The sequence below is a fragment of the Grampus griseus genome (assembly GCF_964374135.1).
Source record: "Grampus griseus genome assembly, chromosome: 8".
NCBI classification, from domain to species: Eukaryota; Metazoa; Chordata; class Mammalia; order Artiodactyla; family Delphinidae; genus Grampus; species Grampus griseus.
Genome location: NC_139002.1, coordinates 48,437,460 through 48,456,996, shown reverse-complemented (window position 1 = coordinate 48,456,996; position 19,537 = coordinate 48,437,460). Strand labels below are relative to the sequence as shown.

General features: G+C 38.7%; 1 protein-coding gene across 6 annotated transcripts in view; it reads right to left on the bottom strand.

Moving 5' to 3' along the window:
- DLG2 (discs large MAGUK scaffold protein 2) overlaps positions 1-19,537 on the bottom strand; it is a gene marked incomplete at its 5' end in the record, with an annotated part of 938,475 nt that overhangs the window by 604,318 nt on the left and 314,620 nt on the right. For all 6 annotated transcript variants that reach the window (XM_082659633.1, XM_082659629.1, XM_082659630.1 and 3 more), the window contains one exon: positions 19,001-19,125. In XM_082659633.1, coding sequence (XP_082515759.1) covers positions 19,001-19,125 — 125 coding nt within the window. The remainder of the gene's footprint in view (positions 1-19,000; positions 19,126-19,537) is intronic.

Here is a 19,537-nt window from a genome sequence, read left to right as displayed (position 1 = left end):
ATTGTCTGCAAAACTTCAATCCTGATTGAACCCAGCTCTCCATCTTTCTCATTGCTTCTTCCAGAGCAGCTGAACACTGAAGGGCTGGAGAAAACCCACGAATAGTGGGTGTCCCTGTAAATTCATGATCTCCAAACACCCTGGTCAGTTTGCTATCCTTTCTTCTGCAATGACAGTCTCCAAACCCCTTTCCTACATCACTTCCAGCACATACCTACCTGACTATGTGCAAAGCCACGCTGTTCTCTCTCTTCCTATTACAGTGGAGGAAGTGTCTCTTCTGACACCAAGGTCCGTCCATTCACATTTTCTTAAAGACCTCACTTAATCATTTTATCTCTTAACATCCTGCATCCTCAAACTCAGTCTCTCTAGTTAACTCATTCTCTGAACATTCAAACATACTCTGGTATCTCCCATCACTTGAAAAGCCTCCCATTGACCTGGTATCTCCCCTTGTCCTATCTTTTTCCTTTTTACAGACCAAGTTATAAAGAGCTGTTTACACATAACTTTCATTTCTTCCTCCCTAATCTCTCTTTATCCCATTGTAATCAGAGTTCCCCTCACAATGCCCCTACCAAGAAAAACACAGAAAATGTTCCTACTAAATTCACCACTAGGGACTTCCCTGGCAGTCCAGTGGTTAAGACTTCACCTTCCAATGCAGGGAGTGCAGGTTCCATCCCTGGTCAGGGAGCTATGATCCCACATGCCTTGTGGCCAAAAAACCAAAACATAAAACAGGAGCGATATTGTAACAAATTCAATAAAGACTTGAAAAAAATAATAAATAAATAAATTCACCACAAATCTAGGTTTGGCCAAATCTAATGCCATCTATTTAGTCCTCATCTTAGTTGATCTCACAATAATGTTAAGGCCAATTGCTCACTTCCTCCGTGAAGCACTTTTCTCTTGGCTTCTGTGACCCTTCTGCTTTTCTTCCTACCACTCTGGTCACTCCTTTTGAAATTCTCATTTTAGTTGTTCTCCAATTTATTGATCTTCATGCTTACAAAACAGAAGCAAGAAAAAACAAAGCAAAACAAAACTACCCTTTGTTTTGTATGCTTTAAGTTGACATCTAATGTTTTCCTCATAGGTTTAAATAGTAACAAAGGATATAATTTCTGGCCTGTTGTGAATTGTAAACTTTTATTTTTTAACTGTCACATCATTATTTCAAATGTATATAGCGCAATGCAAGTATATACCAATTTGAAATCCATGATCACCAATTTAAGATATAAATTAAGATATTTTTGAGCAGTTGGACATTTTACATTTTTTTTTCTCCTTGAATTTATGTTTTCATTTTACTTCCACAGAGTTTTATCCTAATATATTTTATGTTAGAACATCTTATATGGATCACTGTAATATACTTATTTGAATCAGAAATGTATGTACAAATATAAATCCTATGAATTAAAAAAAAAATTTCCTGCAATATAAGACTCCAATGTTAAAAAAAAAGTTATTCTGGACTGAGTTATCATGATGATTATTAATATTATACATTGATCAAAATAACCTAAATAAACTATGAATTTCAATGTATAAATCTAAAACAATGAAAATGTAATTGTATTGGGGATTTGTTTCTCAATGGGGAAAGTAGAGCTTTTTAAAATTAGCTCACGTTTCCATGGATGAATATGAATTAAGGGTAGAGTAAGACAAGATTCAGAATTCCTATTTTTCATTTCTACAAATGTTTAAGTGCTAAGATAACTTTGTTCACATAAACAAGGAGATGGGAATGGGAAGAGAACTTTGAATTCCTTCCAAGTTAAATGCCCCAAATCCTGTGACCTATCATAAAAAATTATTTTAATTATCTATCAGATGACAATTGCTTTCTAATTTTGCTAAAGCAAAGAATGGGAAACCATAAGACTTTAGAAAAGGATTAACTACTCAATCACTAGAGACACTGACTAGCTCATCCTGGGCAACAATGTTTCAGATTGTTATTTTCACCTAGTGGTAAAATTGTACTGTTAAGTAAGTAGTAAAATAGTCCTAAATAGTAAATAATAGTAAGTGGTAAACAGAGCCACAGCAGGATTTGGGATGGGTAGGTCATATAGCTTTCATTTGTAAAATGCGAGAAGAGCAATGATAAATGGAAAAGTGAGAAAAAAGAACCAGTATGAAGCTGCAGCCTACTTGGTGGGCAGATCAAATTAAAGATCCGGAAATTGAGTCACATAAAGATACTCCTAGGGGTATGCATTTTTCAGATTAAAAATCTCTGGTCTAATTTACATCAAAAAGTTTAGAATAATTCAAGACAGTCCTAGGTCCTTTTCTCTTTTTATTGTATACATTTTCAAAGCAATCTCTTAACTTTCTTGGCTTTAAACATTCACAATTTTGTCCCTAGACAGATCTCTCAGAGTTCCGAATCTGTATGTTCACTTGCCTATTTGATATCTCCACTTGAATTCCTCATCAGGACCTTAAACTTAACATTGTCCAAATTGGAACTTATCTTCCAACTGCCTCTCCACCAGTCTTTGTCAATTGTTCTGATCCATAGCTCAAAGTCATCCTCTGATAATTCTACTAGATGGCAAACTCTATGAAGTCAAGGATATTGTATACTTAGCACCTGCCATGGGGCCCAGGGCAGAGAAGGCACTGATGCTTTATTTGAAGGAATACTACTTCTCACACCCCACTCCAATCAGTCATTAAGCCTCCTCAAGTTTACCCCTTAAGTATATTTCAAAATGTATCCACTTCTCTCAGTCTTTTCATCAGCATCTTAGTCCCAGCTTCCATCATTTATCACCTGAATTACCGCAATAGCTTCTTAAGCTGCTCTCCCCGCATGTATTCTTGTCAGCCAAGCCAGACTCCCACAGCCATCAGAGTGATCTTTATAGATAACAATTTGGTTCAGCCATTTTTTCATTGAAAATCCAAAGTTTCATGTTGCTTTTAGAAGGATAAAGAACAAATTACTCACTATGACATCTAAGGCTCTGCATGATTTCTCACGTCCACCTCTGCATTCTCATCTTGTCCCTGTTATCCCTTTCTCACTAATTCTAGTCCTGGGGACCTCTTCCTTATTTCTCCTCTGGCCTTTGGACATGTTTTCTCTGTCTGAAGATTCCTCCAGCCCTTGACACTTGGCTAATGCTTACCCTTTACGTTTCAGCTTAACTACCTCCTCCCTACAAGGCTTCCCTTGGATCCCCAGATGAGATCAGGTCATGCTATTACAGCTTTTCACAGCTTATGTACTTTCCTTTCATTTCAACTCTAAATTTGTTTATTACTACACTGGACTGAACGCTCCACCGGAGCACAGATTCTGTTTTTTTTGTTTGCTTGTTTCCTGCTCTGTTCCCAGCTCCAACTGTCTGATCAATAGCAGAACACTCAGTAAATATTTATAGGACTAATGGGTAACAAAAGTCTGGGAGTAAAATGGAAGACTCAGTGTCAGTTTAATAAATACTTGCATTCCTTCTTGCTTGTCACTTCACTAGATTTCTCAACTTCAGTGACTTGCCACAGGAGCAGATATGACAGTGACCTCAGCCCACTCGAGATTTTTTATCCCACTACATTGAAAACTCTGAAACTCCTCCTCTCACTCCCCACACTCATACAAAAGTGGCTCTGCCCATTCCTTTTTCTAACTCAGATTTGCATGTTTGATGCCCCAGTCCGAATGTCAGAGAAGGGGAAATACAGGGGAGACGAGTTCATGGTACATAAGGCAGCTCTGGCGCTCTCACACCCAGCACAATTGTTAGGCAGTAGAGTGCCTTTAAATGAAGCTCTAAAATAAAAGTATTTTTACAATAATATATATCTGGGATAATGAATATTAAAGAGTTCATTCATGCTTTAATACAGACATGAACAAAGAAAGCAGCTACTAATTCATTCTTTAATTCATTGTTTTCTGAAAGGAAGCATTGCTTTCTTTCCCCTTAATCTTCTGCTTTTCTCTTTAGTAATTTACTAGAAAATTAGACTGTAATATTCAAAGGAGTTAATGGAGGGTAGGAGTAGAAGGGAAATTAGACCAACATTTTAATTAGTAGCAGGGGATGGTAATTTAAATTGTGGTCCTGAAATACCAGACTAACCTGCATAACTAAAAATGATTTGGGCTGAATTCAGGTAACACCTGGGTCTTTACAGACAAATTCTAGGTCACTTGCCTGAGGCTGACTTGTAAATTATCTTAACTCAGGGTGTGGAATAACAATGATACTGAATGTTAACACCTCTCCAGGTGCTTGGTAAAAACTGTTGTTCTTAATTCAGTCCACTGGAATGTAAAAGAAAACTTCTGATCTATAATTTAAAAAAAAGAAAAAAGTTTGTAATAAGGAGCACTGGAGCCCATTTTCAAGCATTTTAAACCAAGAAATGTGTAACAACTGATCTAGGGATAAGTTAACCTGGTTTTCTCTAATAGCTATCAAATTTTTAAATCCTTTCCACAAAGTTATTCATTGTAATGTAATAAACAAAGTAGGGTAAAAGTTAAATAATGTTATACTCATATAACATGAAATTATGCAGCTATTTAAACTGTTTACAGTTTAATGTAAGAAAAACGTACTTTTTTTTTTGGCGGTACGCGGGCCTCTCACTGTTGTGGCCTCTCCCGTTGTGGAGCACAGGCTCCGGACGCGCAGGCTCAGCGGCCATGGCTCACGGGCCCAGCCACTCCGCGGCATGTGGGATCTCCCCGGACCGGGGCACGAACCCGTGTCACCTGCATCGGCAGGTGGACTCTCAACCACTGTGCCACCAGGGAAGCCCCGTACTTTTTTAAGGTAAGAAAATGCCTATGTTGTGATATTAAATGAAAAAGATAGAATGAAGAGTTCAACTATATAAAACCATGCACTGAATATGAAGGAACATAATAAACAGATCATTTTGGTGATGGGATTGTGAGCAATTCTAATTTACTTTATAAATATCTATATTTCCCATATTTTATATAATGAACATTCATTACTTTCTCATCAGAGAACTACATCATCTTCAAAACCAATATTATTTGATCTTTATTATCTTCCTTTCATATAAAGTTGCCTAGACCTCCAGATCATGCCAATCAGTCATTTCCTAAAGAACCAAAAATTTGGGTGTCACTTAGGTGTGTCTGTGTTTTCAGTTTTTAACACTATGACATGGGAGGTTGGCAGGGATCTGTGTTTATAGATTCTTAAATATATGTTCAGTTATTCATCTGCAGTTAATTGCAGCCATGTGCTGTGGTGGGAAGAACATGGATTTTGGAATCAAACAGACTCGATTAGAATTTTGGCTCAGCTGCTTATAGCTTAACCTCTTTGAGCCTCCATGAGCTTATGGAAGTAAGCTTAATAGGTGGCAGCTCGTATTTTCCAAGTGTCTATTGTAAGGGACAGTGCTAGTAAGGGACAGGGATGTCATAGGAAATAGAATAAAGAATAAATAACATGAGATTTCAGACCCACAGAATGGTGGCATATTAAGAGGGCTTAGAGATTCCCATGTTCCCTCTCTTCAGATATAGTAGTCAAGAAAATAAGTCATCTAAAGCAAATAAATAAGTTATCACGAAGGCAAAGGAAGACTTATTCTCTATAAATTGGGATGAAGGCAACAAAACTTAATATGAGAAATCCTAAAAGCCAAGAACTCTACCAATAACATACATATCCTGTTCATTTTATTTTTACTAGGCCCTAAAACTCAGTGAATGTAATATCCCTGATTGTACCTGCCAATTAACCTTTAAGGGATTAATGTTCACTAATGATCACTTCATAGGAATCTACAAAGCCCAGGGGAGGCAAATATATGGGGTCTACCTCCCCTCTCCCACTACAGACATATTCTGGAATTCCCTGACTGCAGCCCACTTTAGTGGCTGTATGGACCTCTTTCCCAAGTTCAAGTTCCTAAGGGTTGATGGTGCAGGCTTTAGGCACAGCCAGAGGCTCAAAGAGGTCAAAGAACAGCTATTCATGGAGGATGTGGATGAAGCTTGGATGTGCAACCTTGAGAGTCACAGGCATGCCCCCAGGGCCCTCACAGTGCTGGGAGGAGCTGGAACTAGGAAGGGAAGTGGGGGGAGGGACTGCGAGCTGGGGACTGAGGCCTGCTCTCCCTGTGCTGAAATTTCCAGTGCACGACTCTAACAATTCTAAGTTCTAACCAGGTTTTCCAGTCTCAGCTTCCTCTAGGAAACTAAAGTGCAACGTACAGAGGTGGGTGGGAAGGGGATGTGGGAGGGTGGAGGGATATCTTGTGAGCAAAGGTTGCCTGGCTTGGACTGGGCAGTGTGAAGAGAAACCTCACCTGGGAGGTGGAAGATAGTATGTAAGTCTCCATTTTGCTGTGGCCACACCCGCTGTGTAGAAACTGAATGAATAGAAAGTAGCTCTAATATACATATAATACATTTATGATTTTGGCATCTGTTAAGCCAATTTGCAATGACACGATGCTTGCACAAAGCTTACCACATTATTGGGCCTTTCTAAATAATGACATAATTTATAACCGTTCAGAAAATCCATTCTTGAAAATAACTGGGATTACCATTGAACTAGAAACCAGGAGATAATTTGCGTGTCTTTCCCTCCTTCCCCCAAACCATTTCGTTTTTGGTAAAGATCCCAAGGAGCTATTTGCTAAAATCAGTATCAAATACAGTTTTAGAATATTAGAATAACAACATTCCTTCTGGGATACTATTAGAAATAAATAATAACAAATGCCTTCTCAGCACTTAAAGTTGTGATCAGCTCTTTGCTATAGGACTGTGATGAAGATTACATCTTCTCAGAGTTACAGATTTAATCAAAACAAAGGATTGATCTCCTGGCCATGATAATAGTATTCTGAATGTCTCAGACTGTCAACGAAAGTCAAATAAGTGATCAAAATTTGATTTTGAAACTGAAAATTCCCAAAGCTCCTCTATTATACTCATTTTATGGAGAAAGATGCTAAGGTTAAGAAGGCTGTGGAACCTTCTCAAGGTCTCAGAGCTAGTTAGCGGCAGAGGTGCTCAGGTATCTCTCTTACCTTCACTAGAGCAGTGCATCTTGTTAACTTTCAGTGTGAACTAGAAGTTTGGGTCTAGACCTACAAATAATGTCAGAAATTGCTCCCTATACACAAAGCAGGGACTAGAGTTAAATCAGAATATTTAGAGCCTCATGGAATCAATCTTAAGGGGTATGAATCACCACATCTATGTTTCAATAATCCTATGGTTCCTTTGTGAAAAATCGATATGGTCTTTTCTTCCTTAAGTATATTTGGATAACTGGACCTTGAAAAACTCTGAATTAATTCTCCTAAATTTTAATGCACTTCACTGATTTGTTTTTGGCTTTTGAAAATATAAACTTTACTTATCAGATCATTTTTGTAAATTATTGATACTTTAGCAGGTAGCACACAAGGTCAAATCTCTGCTAGTTTATCTAGGAAATAGGAGCACTGTATGATATTTGCCTACTTTAAAGATTACTTAGACCATATAGGCATGGAGCCCAACCCAAAGGTATTCTCTACTTGGTGAACAGATTCAAGAACTTTCCTAAATGACGGAACTTCAGATGAATTAAATCTATAACTTGACAGCAATATGAAGAAGTCATGAGCTTTCTGAAACTAGAAAGATTTGTAAATAAGAGTGAATATTTTACGCAAGAAAAGAATGACTGGATATTTTTTATAGCGGATGTATTGAGATATAATTCATGTACTTTAAAAAGTGCCCTTTCAAAGTGTACAATTTAGTGATTTTTAGTGTATTCACAGGCTTGTGCAATTATTAGCTCTATCTAATTTTAGAACACTTTCACTGTGTCCAAAAGAAATTCCATACTCATTACCAGCCCCTTTCAACCATAAATTTACTTTTTTATCTCTATGGTTTTCCCTATTCTGGAATCTCATAGAAAAAAAATTGTACAATATGTAGCCTTTTGTATCTGTCTTCTTTCATTTAGAATATTGTTTCAAGGTTTACCGATGATGTAGCATGCATAAGAAGTTCATTCCTTTTCATGGCAGAATAATATTCCATTGTATGAATACATCACAATTTAACCATTCATCTGTTGATGGACATTTGGATTGGTTCTACTTTATGGCTATTATAAATAATGTTACTATGAAGTTCATGTACAAGTTTTTATACGAATACATGTTTTCAATTCTCTTTGGGTATATACTTAGGAGCAGAATTGTTCATGCAATAACTCTTTCAACTTTTGAGAAATTGCCAGACTGTTTTCCAAAGTGGCTGCACCATTTTACCTTCTCACCAGCAGTGCACGGCAGGTGATGATTTCTCCACATCCTGGCTAACATTTATTATCTATCTTTTTGATTATAGCCATCCTACTGGGTGTGAAGTAGTATCATTTTGTAGTTTCGATTTACAGTTCCCTAATAAACAATATTGAACATCTTTTTATGCGCTACTGGCCATTTCTATATCTTCTTTAAAGAAATATTTATTCAAATATGTGGTAGGCTGAATAATGTCCTTTTAAAAAGTCCAAGTCCTCATTTCTGAGCTGTGAATATGTTATAAGCCAAAGAGACTTCACAGATGTGGTTAAATTAAGAATTTTGAGATAGGGAGATTATCCTAAATTATGTGGATGAGTTCAATATAATCACAGGAATTTAAAGAAGGAGGCAGTCGAGTTATAGTCAGAGGAGATATTTGACAGAAGCAAAGGTTGAACTGATGCTCTTTGAAGATGGAAAAGAAGGTTATGAGTCAAGGAATTCAGGTGGCCTCAAGAAGCTGGGAAAAGGCAAGGAAATAGATTGTCCCATAGATTCTCTGGAGCTGCCCTATGAACATCTTGAGTTTATTTCAGTGAGTCTGATTTTGGATTCCTGACGTCCAGAACTACAAGATAATAAATTTGTGTTATTTTAAGCCACGAAGCTTTTTACAATGTGTTACAGTATCAATAGGAAATGACTGCAAGTCCTTTGCCAATTTTTTAATTAGGTTGTCTTTTTATTGTTGAGCTGTAAAAGTTCTTTACATATTCTGAATACAAGTTCCTTATCAGATATATTATTGCAAATATTTTCTCCCATTCTGTGGGTTGTTTTCTAACTTCCTTAATGGTGGCCTTTGAAGCAGAAAAGCTTTTAATTTTGATGAAGTCTAATTTATCTGTTTTTTTTTTGCAGTACGCGGGCCTCTCACTGTTGTGGCCTCTCCCATTGGGCAGCACAGGCTCCGGACGCGCAGGCTCAGCGGCCATGGCTCACGGGCCCAACCTCTCCACGGCATGTGGGACCTTCCCGGACCGGGGCACGAACCCGTGTCCCCTGCATCGGCAGGCGGACTCTCAACCACTGCGCCACTAGGGAAGCCCCCTGTTGTTGCTTTTAATGTTATGATAAGAAAGCACTGCTTAATCCAAGGTCATGAAGAATTACTCCTATATTTTCTTCTAAGAGTTTGTAAGTTTAGCTCTTACATTTAGGTCTATGATTCATATTTAGTTAATTTTTGTGTATGGTATGAGGTAAAGCCCAACTTAATTCTTTTGAGTGTGGATATTCAGGAGTCTTGGCACAATTTGTTAAAAAAGAGGGGGCATGTTTGCTAAAAAGCTATTTCATTTAACCCATAGAGAGATTTATTTGATTAGATTATGTAACAGTTGACGAAAATCAGAAAACTGTTGGATATGCCTTTCTAGCTGTGAAAGACTGCACCTGTATACTTGGCATACTACCAGATATGTAGCTGAAATTATTATTCTTGTTTAGAAATGTTCCTGTGTAGTTCTAAATTGTCGAGGACTTGTTATTACCAGTCACTATGGAACTACTTGCTAATTGATTTTTTTCTTGTCTAAACAGGTTGTCAGCATATTTAGGGCTGACAATTTTTTTTCTTTTTTTTTTCTTTTGGGCTGATAATATTGATAGAGGAAATCAAAGGACAGAGGACTGTTCCATCGTACCCCTTTTCATTCTGTGGGCAGAGATGGAAGGAAATAATCTATGAGTCCACTGAGATCCCAATCATACTTTTTTTCTAAGGAGAGTGCTGGTATAATTTGCACTGCATAATGAAATCTCCCTTCTCATGAAAATGTTCTTGTTCAGGGCAACGGTTGGGCTTTTGTGCTGCTTTTGCCTCGAAATGATAATGAGAGAAAAGTTCACAGGGCTTTGAAGACATTGAGAGTCTTTGCCTTTGAATGAAAAATTTAGCGTTATTGTAGTCATTTGGTGCAAGAGTCACACATTTGGTGGAAGTTGACATGTTGGACTTGGTAACTCAAGGTTTTTGTTTCCCACCATCCAAACTAATGCAAGTTCCATGTGGAGAGGTATTCTATGGAATTAGCAATCTCTTATGCTGTTTCACTTACTGGAAATCTTTTATTTCCTTAAACAGTCTGCAAGTGAGTCTTGGGAGTAAGTTTCAGACTGTGATGCTTGAAAGTTGCTCCCCTTCCACTGCTCAGTGCTTCTCATTGGCACAGAAAAAAATTTTAGTTTAGGTTTGCCTTCTCCATTTCTAAGTTATATGATGTCTTCACCTTCTGATGATCACCAGTGTTTCTTCTTCTTCTTCCTTTTCCTTTTTCTCCCTCTGTTCTTCCCCTTTGCCTCTCTTTTCCTCATGTTATTATTTAAAAATTACTAGTGAGTTAATGGGTATGAATTAATGAAAAATCAAAAGGATGAATTGCCGTATGACAGCCAAAGGATGATGTAATTTATACACAGAGGTTGTGTTCTTGAAACATTGGTCCTTTACCTCTCGACTTCAGTCAGTACAGTCAAGCCTCAGTATGAACAATAGCATTCTTACTTGAAATCAACATATATGGCTTTTATAAGGACGAAGCCAACCTTACTTGTAAACAGACACAGAAGGAACAAATGAAGTAATGAACTTAAAGAAAACTTGTTTTTTGGGGTTTTTTTCCATCTTGTCTGGGAGTAGAAATGATTGTGCTGAGGGCTAAGAGATTAAATTGTGTCACTTGTCAGGAAATTGGCAAGTAGCCATCTCTTCTGCCTGCCACTACATGCTGCTTTTGTGCTGTGGATGGGTTTAATAAACGCACTGTTGTGTAAAATGTCATTGCTGCTTTGCCAAGCGGAGGCTGTCATGGGATAGCTCTTCCCCAGGATGACAGATCAATATTGGTCCTCAGCAATCCTGAGACTTGAAGCCACACAGAGGGCATTTTTATGGTTCAGATACAAAAGTCGAAATAGAAACCATTCTTCAAAGCATGGACATATACCTATTTTGTTCTGGAAGAAAACCTAATGTTCTTTCAAAAATGTTCTAACTTTAAAGATAGGTAATGTTATCAAATTTTAATGACAACTTCTAGAAGAAATAATACAAATGACTTGTTACAGTTTTTTAAACGTTCAATCTTTCTGTTAATCAAATAAATGCAAAGCAAAGCAAGGAAATATACCATTGTTTGCCTTGGTAAACAGCCTAAAATCATATGCATTCAGGCACATGAAATGCTGATGACATATTGTAAAATAGTCCCTCCCTAACATCAGTGGTAGAAGTAAAATTTGGTACAGTCCTTCTGGAAGGAAATTTAGCAATATGTATCCAAATTGTTTAGAATGTTCATATCTTTTGGTGCAGAAGTTCTACTGCTACAAATATATCCTAAGGAATTTATGAGAGAGTCAGCAATGTCTTCCAATAGACTGCCAGTTATTTAAAATGTGGGAAAACTGAAAACAACCTAAACTCCTAACAATGTAAACAGTAAATGTATTATTAAACAGCAATTAAAATATGTATAAGGCTTTTAAAAAAATGATATGGGGAAAGGTTTATGAAATAAAGTTATGTGAAATTAAACAAATGCTAAATATTATATACAGTGTGATCTAAACTAAATGAAAATAAGTAAAATAGCAAAAAAATTTCCAGAAATAAGTGTACAAAAATGTTAATACTTATTGACTCTATTTAGTGTAAACATGAATGTGTTGTGTTTTGTTTAATTTTTATCTACTTTTCTGAATTTTATATATATTCCACAAAGGACAATGATCGTATCTATAAAAATATACACAGGAAAAAGAAGTTGCACAGGAAAAGGATCACTACCCAAAGGAATTCATTTAAACCCTCATATGCTCTCTTGCCTTTTTTTTTTTTTTTTTTTTTGCAGTACGTGGGCCTCTCACTGTTGTGGCCTCTCCCGTTGCGGAGCACAGGCTCCAGACGCACAGGCTCAGCGGTCATGGATGACGGGCCCAGCCGCTCCACGGCATGTGGGATCTTCCCGGACCGGGGCACAGACCCGTGTCCCCTGCGTCGGCAGGCGGACCCTCAACCGCTGCGCCACCAGGGAAGCCCTTGCCTTGCCTTTTAACTTAGCCTTCATCTCACATTTTCCTTATAGCTTCGGGCTCTCACCCTCCCTCCAGCCCAGACTAACATCCCCAGCCGTCAGATGTAACAGTGTATTTCAGCTAATCTCTGTATCTGCTGTCCCTCACCTTGAGGGACTGGTTTCTTCCCTATTCCTGACCTTGATCCACCCCTTGTTTCTGATTGCTTTTCACATCTTGCCTCCAGGTGTGTGAAGGGCCTGAGCCCAGCCATGAGGCCTGATCAGTGTTTCTGAAGATCAGAGTGTGGTAGTGCTGGCAGAGACAAGCCAGTCTGTACCTCAGCCTAAGTGAATATTAGGGTCCAAAATGCCACAGAGTCCATATTAGCTTTTTATTGCTCCCTGACAAGTTACCACAGCAGTTGCAGTTTAAAGCAACGCATTACAGCTTCCTGATATATATGCTGCTACTTACAATTTACCAGTAAGGGAACTGGAGCACAGAGAGCTTAAAAAGAGGTCCAAGGGAAAAAAAAAAAAAAAAAAAAAGAGGTCCAAGGTCACTTAGCTAGAAAGGAGAACTTGAAACCCAGGTCCTCTACTCCAAATAGTATGTTCTTTCTCCTATATCTCTCTTCTGGGGCAAACACTGGGACTTGAGTTCAGTTTGGAGTCTGATCTAATTAAGGAGAAAGTCACCTCTCACCTTATCTGTGTCTTAAACCTACACACTTGCTTTATATTGGGTGTGATGGAGCACATACAGGAAGACTTTTCATAATGAACTCAGAACTCCTCGAATAATGTAGATATTAATGTTTTGCTGCTCCTTACAAAATTACCACAAATTTAGCAGCTTAAAACAAGACCTAGGGACTCCCCTGGTGGTGCAGTGGTTGAGAGTCCACCTGCCAATGCAGGGGACACGGGTTCCAGCCCTGGTCTGGGAGGATCCCACATGCCGCAGAGCAACTAAGCCCGTGCACCACAACTACCGAGCCTATGCTCTGGAGCCTGCGAGCCACAACTACTGAAGCCCACGCACCGCAACGAAGAGTGGCCCCTGCTCACCGCAACTAGAGAGAGCTCGCGCGCAGCAATGAAGACCCAACGCAGCCAAAAATAAATAATAAATAAAATAAATAAATTAAAAAACAGCCAAAAATAAATAAATAAATTTAAAAAAAAACCCCAAAGCCAAAAACAAGACCTATTTATTAGCTCACTATCTGTATAAGTCAGAAGTCTGACACAGTGTGGCTGGAATCTCTGCTCAGGTTCTCACAAGGCTGAAATCCAAGTGTCAACCAACTACATTCTCATCTGGAGCTGTGGGTCTTCTTCCCAGCTTATAAGGTTGTGGTAAGACACAGGTCCTTGCAGTTGTGAGATGGAGGTCCCTGCTTCCTTGTTAGCTATCAGCCAGAGGCCTCTGTGTGCTCCTAGAGTCCAACCTTGTACTTTCTCACATGGCCTCCTCCAGCTTCAAACCAGGAACAGTGCCGAGTACTTCACAGATTTGGAATCTCTTTGACTTCCTCTTCTGCCACCAGCCAGAGAAAGCTCTCTACTTTTAGGGCTCATGTGATTAGATCAGGCTCACCTGAATATTCTCCCTATCTTAGGTCAACTATGCCATGCACTGTAACAGAATCACAGGAGTGACAGCTCATTAAAGTCACAGGTTCTATGGGTTAGGGTGTGGAATCATGAGGTGTGGCATTTTTAGAATACTGCTTACCACAATTTGTCTTTTAAATGTCATTCTTTTTCCCCCTGCAGTGTAACTTAGAACATAAATACATGGACATTAGACGCCGACTGCCTATGTTCAAAGTCTGCTCTAACATTTACTAGCCGTACAATCTTGCTAAGTTACTTAACCTCTTATCTCAGTTCCTTGATTTTCTTACCTGAAAAGAGGGAGTAATAAAAGTATAGGTCTCATCAAGTTGTTATACACTTTAAATGAGTTAATGTGTCAGAAAAGTACTTGGCACACTGAAGTACTATGTTGTCCTTGCTATTACTATTATTGACCTTATTATTATATATCCACTGAAAAGTCCAGATTACTACTCTCCTTGGAGCAGACCCAACACCTCACTTTTCTGGGCCTCAGCTTCTCTTTCAATTTTAGTATTATTTAACTGTCAAAAGTATAATTTATAATGTGATGGATACATCAGAAAAATTTTTACAATTTCCTAACTCACAGCACCAAAGAATTTGTCAAGTTAAAACAAAACAAAACTATGTTTAGTTTGTGGGCTTAGTTTTTAAGTAAGGGAAACGTATCAGATTCGGTTGACTGTATTATAAACTTGAGAATAGAAACACAGAATCTTTTTTAGTACCATACCTGTTTCTAAATGGGTTTTAATTTCATGTTATGATCAAGAGAATAGGGCATGTGAAAAGATAGGAACAGGAAGCTTAGGGAAGGCCCTAGAGGATGAACGGGAACTGAAAGAAAGGTGGAAGGGATGAGAGGAGAGAAAAAGAAGAAGGAATGGAAGCAATAGAAGAGGAAAGACCACTGAGGGGTAGAGAGGGCTGGTAAAGAAAAGGGGGAAACATTACTAAAATTTACTGAGCATGTACTATATTCTTGGCATAGCTAGGGACTTAGGTTATCTCACTGAATCCTCAGAAAAGGTATAACTGTCATCACTTTATAGATAAGAAAACAGCAACCAAAAGAGTTTAATCTTTCCAAAATCAACTATGTTAGTATACAGGCATCAGAACCTACATCTTTCCAGAGTTCATTGTTATTTGCTGATTCCATGTTCACAAGGACTAATGGTGAAACAGAAAGCACTCCTCACACATTGTTAGTCCAGCTTCAAAGAGTGTTCCCGTTACACTGAGAAAAGACTTAGGTGGGCTTAGGTGTTACTGCCACTTAACACTACCTTAGATCATTAATTACTTGAGTCAAGACATTTGGAGTCTAAGGGTCCGAAAGGATACATGCACCCCAATGTTCACTGCAGCACTGTTTACAATAGCCAAGACATGGAAGCAACCTAAATGTCCATCGACAGAGGAATGGAAGAAGATGTGGCACATATATACAGTGCAATATTACTCAGACACTAAAAAGAATGAAATAATGCTTGCAGCAACATGGACGGACCTAGAGATTGTCATACTGAGTGATGCAAGTCAGACAGAGAAAGAGAAATATCGTATGGTATTGTATGGTATCGCTTATATGTGGAATCAAAAAAGAAATGATACAAATGAACTTATTTACAAAACAGAAACAGACTCACAGACTTAGAGAACGAACTTATGGTTACCAGGTGGGAAGGGTCAGGAGAACGGATATTTAGGGAGTTTGGGATTGACAGGTATACACTGCTATGTTTAAAATGGATAACCAACAAGGACCTACTGTATGGCACAGGGAACTCTGCTCAATATTTTGTAACAACCTAAATGGGAAAGAATTTGAAAAAGAATAAATACATGTACATGTATAACTGAATCACTTTGAGGTCCACCTGAAACTATCACAGCATTGCTAATCAACTATACTCCAATATAAAATAAAAAGTTAAAAAAAAAGACATTTGGAGTCTAGTTAAAACAGACCTCCCAAATGACTTATGCCTCAGGATAAATCACTCGTCTGAGCCTCAGCTTTCCCATCTGTAAAAAGTAGGCTTTGAACCAGATAAATTGCTAAATTCTGAAATCTATCTTAATGTCACGCTGCCAGATTTTCAACTGAGTGTTATTCTTGAACTCTTAGATGTCCCCAAACCATTCAAGTTCATGGCAGGAAGGAGTAGGGTGGGAAACAGTCTCAGTGGTAGTAGCAAGGATCTATCACAAAGAACTGGAGACCCACACCAGAGCTGTCTTCACAGAGGCACAAGGCTGTGATGCGGATTGGGGAGTTGGTATAGGGTTGCTCCTGTTAGGACCACTGTTCAGAGCTTTTCAGGTCATTCACTGAACAACCTCACCAGGCAAAATTCACATATACAGTCATAGGCCACAGCCCTGGCTCCAGGAAGCCAGAACGAAGACCAGTGGGTAGAGTTCATAATAAAAACAACTGTGGCTCAGTAGAAAAATAGCAAACTTTGTAATTGTTCAGAGTTGCGCATTACCATTGTGAAAAACTTTATCTTTGGGACTTTTCAGGCCAGGACCACATGAGGTAGGGGATTCTCCTATTGAATTAGAGTTTAGAGAGTACTTAAGCGATATACAGGACTCGATTTTGGAATGTATTCAAAGTTAGATGGGTGATCTTCTTAAAATGTTTAATTCTTAATTTCCTGAGTCCGTATTATCATGGCCATAATAACTGTACCTGCCTCATATGGCTGTGGTAAGTGTATAGAAGATTGTGTGTCTGTGTGTACCTACATCTCTATTTATATTATCAACCTATCTGTCAATCAATCTATGTATCCATCCATCCAACCATCCACCCACCTACCAACCTACCTACCTACCTATCTATCTTAGCCCAATGCTCCACACATGATGAAAGCTCAAAAAATGTTAGCTGTCATCATGATTATTCTCTTTACAACTATTGAATGATGCTCCCAACACAGCAGAACCTCCTTTTATCTCCGTAGGCATGAGCAAAGAGTGGTGGTACTCTAAGAGATGCCATTTTCCATTCTTAATTGTAGAATAAGCACATAACATGAAGTTTATTTTATCTGAAGCTTAGGGCCAAAGTTTGGCTGAGGCGAAATCATTATGAAATAATGATTGTGGCCCACTTTTCTGAAGTTTCCTTTAACAACTTTATTTCTAAACTTTTAAAATGGAGCTTCTCCAGGGTCCAGTATTAGCAATCACTATCCCCACCATGAGTCCTAGAATTACACAGCATCTAGTTCTAATCTCTCACTCTGCAGCATGGACATTCCCTCATCCAGAAATTAATTTAGTCAATTCAGCCTGAAAATTCTATTCAAAAAGCATGTGTTTCCTGCAGGAACGTCACTTATTTCTTTTCTTGTTGATAGGGGATGCCGATGTACCTGAAAAAAAAGCGTGATTTTCCTCCACAAGCTGCAATGATGCAGCTGTCCAAAGTAATCACTGCATCGGAACAGTTGGATAGGGAAAAAGTGTCCTTGGCTGCTTTATAAAAAACCAGTAAGCTAGCTTCTTTATGCTTAAAAAAGCAGACTGAGGAAGGGCTACAAAGCTTACATTTCTGCCACTTAGGTCACAGTTTTCAGTGCGGCTCCATGCAAGCTAAAACCATTCTTACCTACAGGTCTTGGCCTGTGCTACCCTCTCTCCCCACTCATTAATTTACCCTCCTTTCTCTTCTCATTTTATTCACTCACTCATTCATTCAAAAACTCTCTCATTCATTCAGCAAGAATTTATGGATTCACATCTATAATATAACTGCTTGGCCTGAGGAGATTTACAATCTAGTAGAGGTGCTAAAATAACATTGGGACATGCTTTCCTCCCCAAGGAAATCTCTCCTAATTGTTCAATCTACAATTCCTTTAGCTAGTGTTTTATTTATTTATTTTTGGCTGTTGGGTCTTTGTTGCTGCGCGCGGGCTTTCTCGAGTTGCGGCGAGCGGGGGCTACTCTCCATTGCGGTGCATGGACTTACTGCGGTGGCTTCTCTTGCTGTGGAGCACAGACTCTAGGTGCGCGGGCTTCAGTAGTTGTGGCACGTGGGCTCAGTAGTTGTGGCTTGCAGGCTCTAGAGCACAGGCTCAGTAGTTGTGGCGCATGGGCTTAGTTGCTCCGCGGCATGTGGGATCTTCCCGGTCGAGGGCTCAAACCTGTGTCCCCTGCGTTGGCAGGCAGATTCTCAACCACTGTGCCACCAGGGAAGCCCCTAGCTACTGTTTTGATCTCTGATAGAATTTTATATTATTTACCAAGAGCCCCATGTGGGTGACTCTTTTATTTTGTCAAATAATCTTTAGTTCTTTAAAGAGAGGGTCCCTGGCTCAAGCCACCACTATTCTATCCTGAGCAAGATCTGGCTCCACTTCAGTTACAGAACCTCACCTGGTGTTTTTCATCCAAGACACGTGATTTCCTTCTTTCCTGGGACCACTTGCTTCTTCTCCCTCTGTGCTCTCATTCAGGTTTGTGGGGTTAATAAATTATTTTTTTCAGACTCAGACTGGAATCTTCTTACAGAATAGCTTTTCAGACTCTTTCCATCCAAACTCCTACAGAAAGCCCTTAGAAATGGTTGCCAAATCCATGAACACACACACGGTGCATGACATGGAATTTCTTTGCTAACACTACAATAGTTACAATATATTGTTCTCTATACTTTTTATTATTTGCCCATCAGCTCATAGCATTCTTCTTTCCAATCAGACTGAAGGCCTCGTGGAACAGAAGATACATCTGTATCCCTTCCTCACACTGCCTGGCTCAATGTTGAATGTGGTAGCCATCAACAAACACAAATTAAATACTAGCTGAAATTCAATAAGTAATAAGAGATCGGGAAAGTCATTAAGAAAGCTTGCTTTGACAGTCTTCTCTTTCAAGTACAGAACTTTTGGAGAATTATTACTCTGCAAAGGCACAAGTACGTCTCATTGATGCGGCAGATTTACTTTCCAAATAATTCTAACATTTCAGATCTTTACCTGAGTCTGCCATCCTCTGCTGCAGCACCTCCAGGTATAATCTTCGTAATAAATATGCCAGGGTCATCTCCAATGTGGGGATTATCTGTCCCTCCAGCAATACTGAATCCCAGGCCAGAATTCCCCTGTAGAAACAATAAGCAGACATTAAGTGATGTGGCTGTCACCCAAACCTAGTTCCCCTTGTACTCTGCGTTATCATCTTACTACTCAAATGGAAATCAGGTGATAACAGCCTTGTATGCAAAGCTATAAAGTGCACTGTCGGCAGACAAAGGAAGGTCAGGAACAATACTCAGGTTTGTCCCTGCATTGCAACAATTCAAGGGCCTTATATTTTTGCTTCTAAGAAATGCTTCCTTTATTAGCAATTAAAATGATCATTATGAAGTAGGAAATAAATGCTTACAAACTGTGCAATATGAGAAAATGTAAAAAATCATTAGTGTCCATTGTAAAAATTATATACACATACGAAAAAGAATGGAAGGAAATGAGTCACGTGAAAAACATTTGATTTGACAGAGTAGTGAAATT